Source organism: Ascaphus truei, chromosome 14, assembly GCF_040206685.1.
Source record: "Ascaphus truei isolate aAscTru1 chromosome 14, aAscTru1.hap1, whole genome shotgun sequence".
Taxonomy (NCBI): Eukaryota; Metazoa; Chordata; class Amphibia; order Anura; family Ascaphidae; genus Ascaphus; species Ascaphus truei.
Genome location: NC_134496.1, coordinates 48,839,932 through 48,852,748, shown reverse-complemented (window position 1 = coordinate 48,852,748; position 12,817 = coordinate 48,839,932). Strand labels below are relative to the sequence as shown.

Sequence of the window (12,817 nt, the reverse complement as noted above, 5' to 3'; positions counted from 1 at the left end):
CCTGTTGGTGGCCCTTGAGGACTGGAGTTGCCCACCCCTCATGGAGAGGATGGCGTCCTAGAGCTTGTGTTCTGCCAACGAAGAGGAGGTCTGGTTATGGGGGCTGAATTACACTGGGGTGAAGCAACAGTAAATCTCAATTTTAGACCTCAGTTAAATAATTAAGTAACTATGGGCACATGGGAACATTTTATCAACAGTGGCTTATAAAGCAGGACACCTGAGCAGCTTTCAAAGGAACCACCAGAGGAGAAGAGGCTTAAGGAACAGAGGGAGGGGATGTATTAATATGACCCACAAAGACCTAATTGGAGCATACAGTGAAACAAATGAGAACTTGTTAGTACGCAAATTAATTATGAGAGCAACAGGAGCTAATGCAAAACAGGCTGAAGACAGGTTCCATATGAATGGGGGGTGGTGCTCAAGTACCTGATCCTATATCAAAATGTATCCATTCATTGAAAGGGAAAGAGCATGCTGGGTAATTAATGATATAATAACAATCAATTAAATAAAGTGCAGAACCTGCACGAAACGCGTAGAAGGGGTTGCAACCCTCTATTTTATGGCTTCCCATTAGAGAGAATATTTTTTGCCAGACCTGCGTCTCTCTCTCTTCTTGCTGTGCGCTGCACACACCCTGCATCGAAGAAAGGTTCCAGGTGATGAGACAGAATGGCTTGGTGAACTTCCCAATCATTAGTGAATTCATCTGCTATTGTTGGGGTCTATTTATTTACAGGGCGTTCTTTGTGGGGGCACTTACATTGCCCAAACCAGGGCTTCTTTGTAACATGGAAAGTGCAGGACGCTTGTATCAAACGTAGAAGCAAACTAGTACATGCAATGTTACTTGTATTTGTTGACATACAATTATGATGAACGTAGAGAGCGGAAGAATATTATTAGGTAAGCTGTGTTATAAGTGTTAGCAAATCAAACACTGTATGTGAGCATATATATGTATTATTAATACTACCTATAGTAATGAAATTCTAATATAATATATCATAGTTTATGTGAATCCCTTGCTGCAGTGGAAGCACTGTGTGCTGGGTGATAATGGTGAAAGGCAGGGCTGCATGTCATTTCCCAGAATCCCTTGCTGCAGTGGAAGCACTGTGTGCTGGGTGATAATGGTGAAAGGCAGGGCTGCATGTCATTTCCCAGAATCCCTTGCTGCAGTGGAAGCACTGTGTGCTGGATGATGATGGTGAAAGGCGGGGTTGCAGACCTGCCTAAGACATGCAAATGAGCATACAGTAATATTTCCATTTGCTATATGCTTTGCTGTGGAGGGTTTTTGTCACTTTTTTTACTCACCATAACTTAACTATATATATATATATATATATATATCTTATGTATATCTTATGTATATATATTTATAATACGTACAGTGTATATACATAGTTAAACATAATGAAATATTCTAATATGTATATATAAATATATATAGTAAAGTATTTCATTCATTTGACTGGTCAATGGAAACTGGTAAACCAAGCAGCACTCACTGCCGTAATGTGAAGCCGTGTAAGAATAATAGAGCTAAATGAATGACTATTAGATTACAAAGGCAGTGCGGCTATCTCAGAGGTGGCAGAGGCACCGACCAGCCCCAAAACAGGGGAGCAACACTATAGAGGTGAGATCAATATATAATGTTTACTTTTTAATTACAGTGATCAGGCAAGACAGTAGACCAAGGGGTGGCCATCTCCAGACCTCAAGGGCCACCAACAGGCCAAGTTAAGGATATCCCTGCTTCAGCACAGATGGCTCAATCAGTGGCTCAGTTGAAGGGATATCCTTTAAACCTGACCTGTTTGTGGTCCGTGAGGACTGGAGTTGCCCACCCCTGCGTTAGACACACCCATAAACACACCACTTTCCAACGTAACACCGTCAGAATAAGCGTGATAAATGCCGAATGGCGGCCGCATAAGGTAATCCACGATTTTTTGCATTGTTTTTTTGGATTTTGGTCTTTTTTTCCTTTCTTAAATAGCGCCTATCGTTTGAATAGAGAAAAACCGCACTGTAAACTCGCGCCCCGGTCCTGAGGAAGAGGATGTCTTCCCTCAAAACGTGTGTGTGTTTGTTGCAAGAACGTATTTCTGAAACGTCATTCTGACCATGATACATTTGATCGGAGTGCGGCCCGATAATCACAGACTGTCCGCCCCCTTTTACAGATACCGTGCTCTCAGGCCTATAGGGCCTGATGGGAAGGCGCTTACATGTGGCGGCTGCCACGGACGCAATCAACGTGACATCACACGTGACGTTGCGGCGTCAAATGGCGCGTGACATCACGTTACCATGGCAACGTGACTCCATGTGATGTCGCGGCGTCATTTCATGATGGACGAGGGTGGCACGAAGGAGGAGCCCGGGACCAGGCACGTGCCTAAGGGCGTCAGTTTTCTAAATCCGCCACTGTACACAGCGCTTTACAATACACGTGACATAATATTCTAACACAAAATGGGGATAAACGCTTCAGACATAACACAATAGAAAAAGGAGTCTCTGCCCCAAAGAGCTAACAATCAAAGTCCTTATTTATTGTAGAATTTATTATACTAAAATACTTCTAAAGGAAGAACCGCGTGCTTTGTAACGCCTACGGGTAAAACATTGAATCTTCTTGATAGCAACGGCTGATTGCACGCAAGTGGGAATCTCCCAGCCTCCCATCAGCTTCACAACGCAGATACAATATTCTCTAAAACGCCTGCATGGCGGCGAGGAGCATCTCAATCCCAAGCGGAGGAGTTGAAAATGCACAAAACTTGTCTTGGTTGGTGTCTTGGTGGGTGTCTTGGTGTGTGTCTTGAGTTGGTGTCTTGGTGTGTGTCTTGAGTTGGTGTCTTGGTGTGTGTCTTGAGTGGGTGTCTTGAGTGGGTGTCTTGAGTGGGTGTCTTGAGTAGGTGTCTTGAGTGGGTGTCTTGGGTGTGTGTCTTGGTGTGTGTCTTGAGTAGGTGTCTTGAGTGGGTGTCTTGGGTGTGTGTCTTGGGTGTGTGTCTTGAGTTGGTGTCTTGGTGTGTGTCTTGAGTTGGTGTCTTGAGTTGGTGTCTTGGTGTGTGTCTTGGTGTGTGTCTTGGTGTGTGTCTTGAGTAGGTGTCTTGAGTAGGTGTCTTGAGTAGGTGTCTTGAGTTGGTGTCTTGGGTGTGTGTCTTGAGTTGGTGTCTTGGTGTGTGTCTTGGTGTGTGTCTTGGTGTGTGTCTTGGTGGGTGTCTTGGTGGGTGTCTTGGTGGGTGTCTTGGTGGGTGTCTTGGTGGGTGTCTTGAGTTGGTGTCTTGAGTTGGTGTCTTGAGTTGGTGTCTTGAGTTGGTGTCTTGAGTGGGTGACTTGAGTTGGTGTCCTGAGTGTACAGTGTATTACAGTAGGCTAAAAAGTTATCTAGTAAAAGGAAGATACATGTAACCATCTAAGGCCCAGGTCCACAAAAAGGGGCCAAGCTTTGCACCCTTCTGTGGATCTGCGTCTAAGGGAGTTTTCTGAAAGGAGAAAGCCATAAAGACCCAGATAATCCAGATCCTCACAGCCCCGTTAAGTCCGGGTTCAGAACATAACTGTTATCAAAATCAGCAACGGACGATATGTTCCCTGAGGTTAACGCCAATCCACAAAGCTAATTACATGCAAAATAGCGTTCGTTAGTGATCTCATTAGCATAGGCTTAATGACATGGGAAGTTAGTGCTGCCTTGCGTTAGCTGCAAATAACATGGCGTTAAATCCGTCGTACCCAAAGGCGGCGTTACTCCCACGCAGACCTGGAATAGGTGTTTCATTAAAGATAAAAGAGACAGGAGAGGGAAATAACCCTGTAAATACTATGATGGTTAAATAAGATGTAACTGTGGTGTTACACTTAACCGGACCCTGTAACAGACCTATCTCAGGGTCTGGGTGTGAGTAACGCGCTCTTTATCTCTGACCTAACTAAGATATGGTTAAATCCCCGCGGTAACTACACCGGAACTCTGGGGATCGGCGCTGTTAGAAGGAACGCCTCTTCCGCATATCATTAGCACCAACGTCCTTCATAGTAACGCAAGTAAATACCACACCTCTGTGAATCTGGGCCAAAGAACGGTTATTTACTTCAATGGCAATTAATAAATTGATAATGAATGATTATGGCATTTGAAACCTTCTGAATGACCTCACTGACATGTTTGTGAGACTTACACGCTATAGAAAGATTTATAAACGTGTAATATTATAGTTCATACATAGAAAAGCCGTCTTTTTACTGTTGCAGTTCTGTCCTTGGCCAGATACATTCTATCCTCTTCTATAATGTGGGGCTTTTGTTAATTGGAACATGAACATAGCTTCTTAAAATTGTCTGTTTAACCTTCACACAAGATGAGCGAGTCCGTCCATACATCATTTAACCATTCTGAGTGTGGTTATGTAAATATATAATAGGGTTTGCATGACAACATTACTGTAGGATATACATCATTTTGTTCCCATAAGTTTTTACATTTCCTATACACAAACAAAACTCACAATAGGCAAGTTTGTCTGACCATGTGTTACTGCCGATGTACCGTGCCAAAAAGGGACTAACAAGTTTCTTCATTGTAAGCAGGTGCTGCAAGGCACAGTTATCCTGAGCTTGCTAAATAAACCCACAAAAGCAACACAACTACTACATCCGTTGGCAATGAGAAAGTGATTGAGGAGATTCAGTTTGTACTAGAGCTTATGCTATGGTTTAACAATGCGATCACACCAAAGGCTTCTGCTGATTGATAATCAACATTAACAACAATCAATAACTTACCAACAAAACACCAGACTGCAAAACGGATCCACGTAACAGAAGATAGTTTCAGCATGAGATAGATGTTCACCAGCATGGCAAATGCAGGGACAAACGGCACACACGGTGCCATGTAAGGCAACTTTTTGGGGTTTTCAGGTTGTTGTAGGATTACAAAGACCAATGCGGTGATCAGCAGTACCATCAAAACGACCAAGAGGATCGCCCACCAAGCCTGGTCAGACACATAGTCCGCGGCAAATATAATGAAAGAGCAGAAGATGAATATCAAGATAAAAAGGAGCAGAACACAGATGGTGACGGTATGACCAGTAGCAACAGTTGGGCGATCCATCTTCCCAGGCAAGCCAAGGCGAATCCTCATTGTATAATATCGCGGGCCTAGAAGTTTCTTCAGCTTGATAAGATAGATGTTTTCAGACTCATCTGCTTCTATTCCCGATGTCATATCGACTGTTCCATAATTCGGGTGGTTTATATTGTAGTTGGACTTATCAGATTTGCCGATAAGCATTTCATTGTCTCCCAGGGAAGGTAAATTCTTTGCACCACACGTGTTAGTTGCTGGCCCACTGAATTCCTCTCCGTTACTCACTGGGGAACAAACTTCCTTCTCACAGTCAGCAAGGATACCGTCTTTCTTCTTGGTGTGCTCTTCAGAAAGGAACTTGACAAAGCCATCGATGTCACTCTCGGGCTGGTAACGCAATAGTAAGACACAAACAGACACCAAGGTATACGCCAAGAGAGTGCCGATGGACATCATTTCTATGAGGTCCCGAAGGCTGACCAACAGGGACAGAAGTGCGGCTAGGAATCCAGAGACAATACAAGCCACCACTGGAGTTTCTGTGTAGGAACTGACATGGGCCAAGAACCTAAAAATACAATGGAGACATGTTAGGGCCACATGAAAACACAATGCATGTGTCATACGGTAATTCAGGAGCAGGCAAGTTTCAGTAAGGTTAATATATAACTTACAACACATGATACTGACCTGAACAAAAGCCCGTCACCAGCCATTGCATAAATAACTCTAGGCATAGGAAACAATGAGCCAAACAAGCTCACAGTTAGCCCCGCTACAGATCCAATGGCAACAATGTATTTAGCAGCATAAAATCCATGGGCCACGAACATTTCCATTAGTGGGGATTCTGTATCAATCATGTAGTATGGTACCATCAATGTTAATATAACACTAACCTGTAAAGACAAAGAAAAGTAAGGTTAGAAATGTAAATACACCGAGAGGTTCTTCATGGAGGCAAACTTCTTCTTCCCCCATATTCAGTGGTAGCCGAGAAGAGGACATATTTAGATGTCACCGATGTTTTTATAGCTTGTTTCCATATTCAGCCCAAAGCTACTAGTCGTTAACCCATGGCTATGCTGTATCTCTCCTTTAATAAATGGGTATAAGAGAAAAATGTGTCCTATTTTTATGCACAATTACTATCTTGATCGTCTAGGAACCCCCCTATATTGTTGTACTGTCCCATCAACATTTCAACATCCTTCCAGAAGGCAACATTATTTATTTCTTTGAATATTTACAAGACGTCACGATGTGTAAAAGAGATGCATTTCTGGAACATACAAGCCAACGGGGAAAATAATATCTATTAATAAATTGGGAAGAGTAGGTATGGTGTTGGCCATGAAGGAACTAATATCACTAACACGTGTCATTACACATACAGTACTTACAGATACATATGCTGTTAAACAGGTGATCAGGGACGCGGTGATGGCGTATGGGATGGAGGTATTGGGGCTCTTTGCTTCCTCCCCGGTCGTTGCAATGATGTCAAACCCAATGAACGCGTAAAAGCAAGTGGCGGCGCCTTTCAGTACCTGGAAGCAATATTCATGGAATCATTAAATGGCCCTGCAATCAGACAGAACAACGCGCAGAACATGACAAGTCATTAAACATTTGTTTCTCCGAGATATTAGATTGGAAAATGACCAAACCATAATGTCTTATTGTTTTCCGCATGATAAATGCTTCTGAGAGATTATGTACAGAGCAATGCAATAAATCCGTAATTCCGAAATCGAGTAAACATTCACGCTGATAATCACTCAGCGCCAACGCGGAGCGTCACGCTGCTATCCTGAGTTAACTAGCACTGCTTTGAATGGCATTTAATGCAGGGTCGCAGTGCGATACATTGTATTCGAGATTAGTGAATATCGTCCTTAAAGCAGCAGGTCAAGCTGCCGTTTTGCAAAATTTTTATTATTTTTTCCCCCCATTTAATATGTGCATTAATACAATCCACACCATGATAAGTAATTAGCTAAGTTGTCAAACGATCTGTTCGCCTGTGATTGATCGGCGAAGATTCGGCTTGGGGGGTTCACTAGATGGCAGTCAGTGCAGCAGAAGAGGACCAAGGATGCAAAGTTCAGTGGGGAAGACCATGTGACCAGGCAGTCACTAGATGCACTGCTAGAGAGAGGGCGGGGCGAGAGCCTGTTTCAGAAGAGGAAAGGGATGTGACTTTGTAAATGGTTGCTATAGAAACAAAAAATGCTTGGTACATTAAAACAGCGGTGCGCAAACTGTGGGGCGCGACCCCCAGGGGGGGCGCGACACTGCCGACGGGGGGCGCGGGGTTTACAGAGGCCCCGCGCGCTTCCCGAAGGCACTTAAATTAAGTGCCGGGGGAGCTGCAGGGCCTCTGTAAACCTAACTTACCGTGGCTCCGGCGGCTTCCTCCCTGCGGCGCCATGGCAACGCGGCGTCAAAATGACGCTGCGAGGTCATGTGACGTCACGTTGCTCACGGGAGTGAGGGGACAGCCGTCAGGGGGGCGCAGGGAAAAAAGTTTGCGCCCCCCTGCATTAAAATACATTAAAAATGTCATTCAGTGTTTAAAAAAAACAAAAACCACACGTAGGATATTGCTTTGTCTGCAGCTTTAATGACCACATTTACGTGGACAGACATATATCAGGGGCCATTTAAAAACAGCAGCTCTTAGCTGCAAAGTAGGAGGGTAACTGAACTGTTTTAAATGACGTCTGATGCTGCAACGCTTTTAAATTGAAAAGCAAAATGTTTACCGTTTCACCTTCGTTTGGGGACCCCTAATATTATGGCCCATATCTAGTAAACGCTGCTATAACATAAGTGATCTGCTGGTGCTGAAAGACACCTTACTGCCCACTCCATAAGGCAAGGGTTCTCGACATCAGTCCCCAAGATCCCCCCCAACAGGTCAGGTTTTCAGGATATCCCTGCTTCAGCACAGATGGCTCAATCAATGAGCCACCTGTGCTGAAGCAGGGATATCCTGAAAACCTGACTTGTTGGGGGGTCTTCAGGACTGGAGTCGAGAATCCCTGCTATAAGGTCTCTTTTTGCACTGTAAGGGGTCTTATGGCATAGCGCTACTTAGTAAATAAGGCCCTCTTTTATCATCATATAAGGGTAAGTAGGAACTTGTAATGTAGCAAGGCTGTAGATATCATGGATTGGAGTCCAAAGGGTACAATAATCCCATCAATACTTTTCTTTGCTACAAACTGTCGTACTTATTCCTACGTAGAGACATATCTGGCATGGGACAGTTTATATTCTGGATGATGTTTTTGTTTGTTTCACCAACTGAAAGGTTTTCGGCCTCAGATTATCCTGGGATGAAAACCAGTCTCGGTGGGGCCCAAAAAGATGGCGAGGTGCAAAGAATAAGCAGAAACACATCAATTCAGACGAAGTCCTGCAAATCCCAAATGTTACACGAGATGATAATATCAACATGTAACTGTATAATATCATACCTCGGGGAATCAATATGATGTAAATAAATATACATTATAAAGACAAATAATATTATTATTACAAGTATAAACCTTATGTTAAGTCTCAATCTTTCAAATGCTCTTTTGTCCATTGTCTATGAGAAAAATGACCTTAAAACAGTGCTGTAGTCAGGCCCGTAGCTAGGTTATATGCCCCCCGCAGGGAAGCACCATTAAGGTTGCCCCTTCCCCCGTTTCCCCCCTCCCCCAATTTGTTTTATTCCCCCTAGGTTAGAAGCAGGAGGTCCCCAGAGATGAACCCCGGTAATTTCAGCTTCGGGGACCCCTGCTTCCAGAGATACTTAGCTCTGAAGAGGCTGCCGGTGTTTAAAGCTCCTGTCTTGTGAGCCAATAGGAAGCCACGACATCACCCCTTACGGCTTCCTATTGGCTCACGTGACACGGGACCTTTAACACATGAAGGAGATACCGGAACCACCTACGGAGGAGGTGAGTATCTCTAGAAGCAGGGGGTCCCCGGAGCTGAAATTAACATGGTGCAACTCCAGAGACCCCCTGCTTTCCACCTATTAAAAAGTAGTGTCGCCAGGAGTGGCTACCCCCCGGAGACATGCTGCCCCTAGGCGGTGCCGTACCTGAAGTATGCCTAGGGACGGGCCTGGCTCTAATTAGCAAAACATTTCATAAGAAGACACCTACCCCAGACCATCCGTGAGCCAGAAACTGCCCATCTGACCAGTTCTTGCCATTGACGAAGAAAAGACCAGCTATCATGATAAACACCCACACCGCCAGGTTAACGACATTCAGTACATTGTTAAAACCAACAGAGTTCTTCACCCCAAGTGCCACGATTATTGTTACCACGACGGCGATAACCAAAGCCAGGAGATCCGGGTACGATTCTTCTCCTTTGCCTGGAAAAATGGAAGAAACACTATTTCAAGAAAATATACCATTTCTCTTTCTACATACATTATGGGAAATCCTCTGTACCCCTAATCTTCCAGCGTCTAAAAAAAATGGGGGGGAAAAGAAATGTCCCCGTCCTGGTTTTATATTTAAATGGAGAGTGGGAAATGTGCTTCGAATTATTCAGCACGATAGTGAGCATAAACTAGGGTAATTCAGGGTTCCTGCTTGTGAACCTTTAGACTTAGAATCTAGAACTAGGGGGCTTAACTCCAGTCCTCAAGGGCCACCAACAGTTCAGGTTTTAAGGATATCCCTGCTTCAGCACAGATGGCTCAATCAGTGGCTCAGTCATTTTGATTGAACCGCCTTTACTGAAGCCGGATTATCCTTAATAACTGACCTGTTACTTGCCCCTACGGAGTGGAGTTGAGCACCCGCTGATCTAGAACATGAGGAACAGCTCAGCCCGCGGCCGTTTCTTTGGGATATAACACTGAAGGTCCCATGTTCAAATCTGTCCATGAGATTATTCTACATCTCGCCTGAAAAGCCAGGTAAGTAAATATAAGCTCTAAGGGCCTCATGCAGAGAGCAGCGCTATAGCAAATATCGCCATTTTTTGGTGAAATTCGCACAGAAAACAGCAGAAAATGGTGAGGTAGGAAAAACGCCATTTTTTTTTCTATTTATAAATCTCGCCGCGCGGCTGGCGAGAACCTACATCTCGCCAGTGTTAAAAATATCCAAATTCAGAAAGGCGCGATCGCCATCTAGCGGCTGTTATTGGCGCGATTTTCTACAATTTCCTCCGCCAACAAAAGTTGGCAAGAAGCAGGAGCTCGCCGGCCATAGAATTTTTTTTTTAAAAAAGCGCGATTTTTTTCAAATACTTTTCTGCAGCGCGCATCTCTCCATTTTAAACTCAACACACGCATTCATGCTTTCAATTGCAGATTTCGCACATTTCTGCATATGGAGAATAAAACTCTCCCTTAAACCTACTTTTTCTTAAACTCTCCAATTATTTTTACCGCTGCTCTCTGCATAGGCCCCTAAATGTTTAGAAACTGTGGCGATGTATTCAGTCTCTCAGCAAACTGGTTTACAAGTGAATCAGGCTTTGTAAATACAACGTTATTGTGGAGTATTATAGAACCGGTCCATTGTGAAGATCTGCATATCATTTGTTTCTATGCTACAGGACAGTAATACAACAGATTATTATACATCCAATTTATTGTTCAATGGCTACAATACCTGTAACCCAAAACATTGATATATTTGTATTTAACAAGGTCCTTTAAATCATTGTCAGAGCCGCAACACAGACACATGGTATGTTGCCATGGTAACACGGCGGCAAATCAATCTAAGGCAGGGGAGCTCAAGTCCAGTCCTTAAGCCCCGACTCCTCAACAGGTCAGGTTTTCAGGATATATCAGCTTCAGCACAGGTGACTCAATCAGTCCGTGCTTCAGCACAGGAGGCTCAGTCTTCGATTGAGCCAACTGTGCTGAAGCTGAGCTATCCTGAAAGCCTGACCTGTTGGGGGAGTGGGGGGGGGGGGGCTGGAGTTGAGAGCCCCTGCTTTAAGGTGGTCTCCAAACTCACATAGGACACTGTCAGGGTGCTGTGCCTTTGGTCTACATGAAGTCACGTTGTATTTCGATGAAAGGAACGCTGCAGTGAGACATTTTAATACCTCTATATAAATGCTCTTTAAACCGTTCCAGCCCAGCGCAGCATAATGTTGGAGGCTTGGTTGTATTGTGACAAAAGAAAAAGAATGTATTGAGTTTACTAGAAACAATCCATCAATTAGAGTTTGGTACGATGCCCAAAGCAAGAAACGTGGGCTTAAAAAGAGCAAACATTAAATAAACCTAAAACATTCTGCAAGTCTGATTTCAGTTTCATTTCTCTCCACTATAAAGGACAAATGTTATCTAAGACCCCCTAGGGACACATTACAGTGAATGCGTCCAAAGGCGCCTTCCAACACCAGAAGATATCTAATGGTTTAGCACCATTTAGAAGATATGACCCTCATAGTATTGCTACTGAAAACCATCACAGACACCGCCGTAGGCCCAATACCAGCATAGACACCGCCGTGGGACCAATACCAACACAGACGCCGCTATGGGCCCAATACCATCACAGACCCCGCTATGGGCCCAATACCATCACAGAACCCCGCTATGGGCCCAATACCATCACAGACCCCGCCATGGGCCTTATTGATTGAGGTCCTTATGAGTTTATTCACCAGGCTTTAATATACACAGTAAACAAAATGACCATCATTACATGGAACAATGCTAATCAACCTCTTCACTGCTGGACAGGCATACTAACGCAATGCCAAACATTCCTCCAGAGTAATCCTTACCCAATCCATTTAACGTGCCCACGCGTTCAATCATCCAGTGGCTGATGGTGTGATTGGCGAGGGAATCACACATACTGCTGAGGGCGCTTGCCCCGGCTGCCGTGCCAATCAGGTACTCCAGGATTAAATTCCATCCAATGAAGAATGCCACAAGTTCCCCCACCGTGACATAGCTGTACGTATAAGCAGAGCCCGTGGTTTTTGGGACTCGCACGCCAAATTCTGCGTAACAGACGCCTGGGCAAAAAGAACAAGTGTGAGAACGATGTCAAAAAAATTCTACTCCTAAAATATTATAATGGTAACTTATAGGATATGTAGAATATGTTTATAGGAACATAAGAACATAGAAACATAGGGACACAGAAAGATAGGAACATAGGGACATACTGTAGAAACATAGGGACATATAAACATAGAGACATAGAAACATAGGGACATAGAACATAGGAACATATAAACAGAGGACCATATAAACAAACGAACATAGGAACATAGAAACAGGAACATAGAAACATAGGGACATAGGAATATAGACACATAGGAACATAGAAACATAGCGACATAGAAACATAGGAACATATAAACAGAGGAACATAGGAATATAGAAACAGAATAACATAGAAACATAGGAACATATAGACAGAGGAACATAGGAATATAGAAACAGAAGAACATAGAAACAGGCACACAGGAACATAGAAACAGAGGAACAGAAACAAAAGCACACAGGAACATAGAAACAGAGGAACAGAAACATAGGCACACAGGAACATAGAAACAGAGGAACAGAAACATATGAACATAGGGATATAGTAGCATAGAAACAGAGGAACATAAGAACGTAGGCCCACTTTGTCAGCCAATGTTCTACATACGGGCCTATCCAAGCATGTTTAAATCTATTAACTGTATCACTGTCTA

General features: G+C 43.8%; 1 protein-coding gene across 5 annotated transcripts in view; it reads right to left on the bottom strand.

The window, feature by feature from the left end:
- SLC7A14 (solute carrier family 7 member 14) overlaps nt 1-12,817 on the bottom strand; it is a 74,543-nt gene that overhangs the window by 2,715 nt on the left and 59,011 nt on the right. For all 5 annotated transcript variants that reach the window (XM_075570811.1, XM_075570810.1, XM_075570812.1 and 2 more), the window contains 5 exons: nt 11,894-12,130; nt 9,286-9,503; nt 6,523-6,669; nt 5,810-6,018; nt 4,810-5,687 (listed from right to left, as the gene is read on the bottom strand). In XM_075570811.1, coding sequence (XP_075426926.1) covers nt 4,810-5,687; nt 5,810-6,018; nt 6,523-6,669; nt 9,286-9,503; nt 11,894-12,130 — 1,689 coding nt within the window. The remainder of the gene's footprint in view (nt 1-4,809; nt 5,688-5,809; nt 6,019-6,522; nt 6,670-9,285; nt 9,504-11,893; nt 12,131-12,817) is intronic.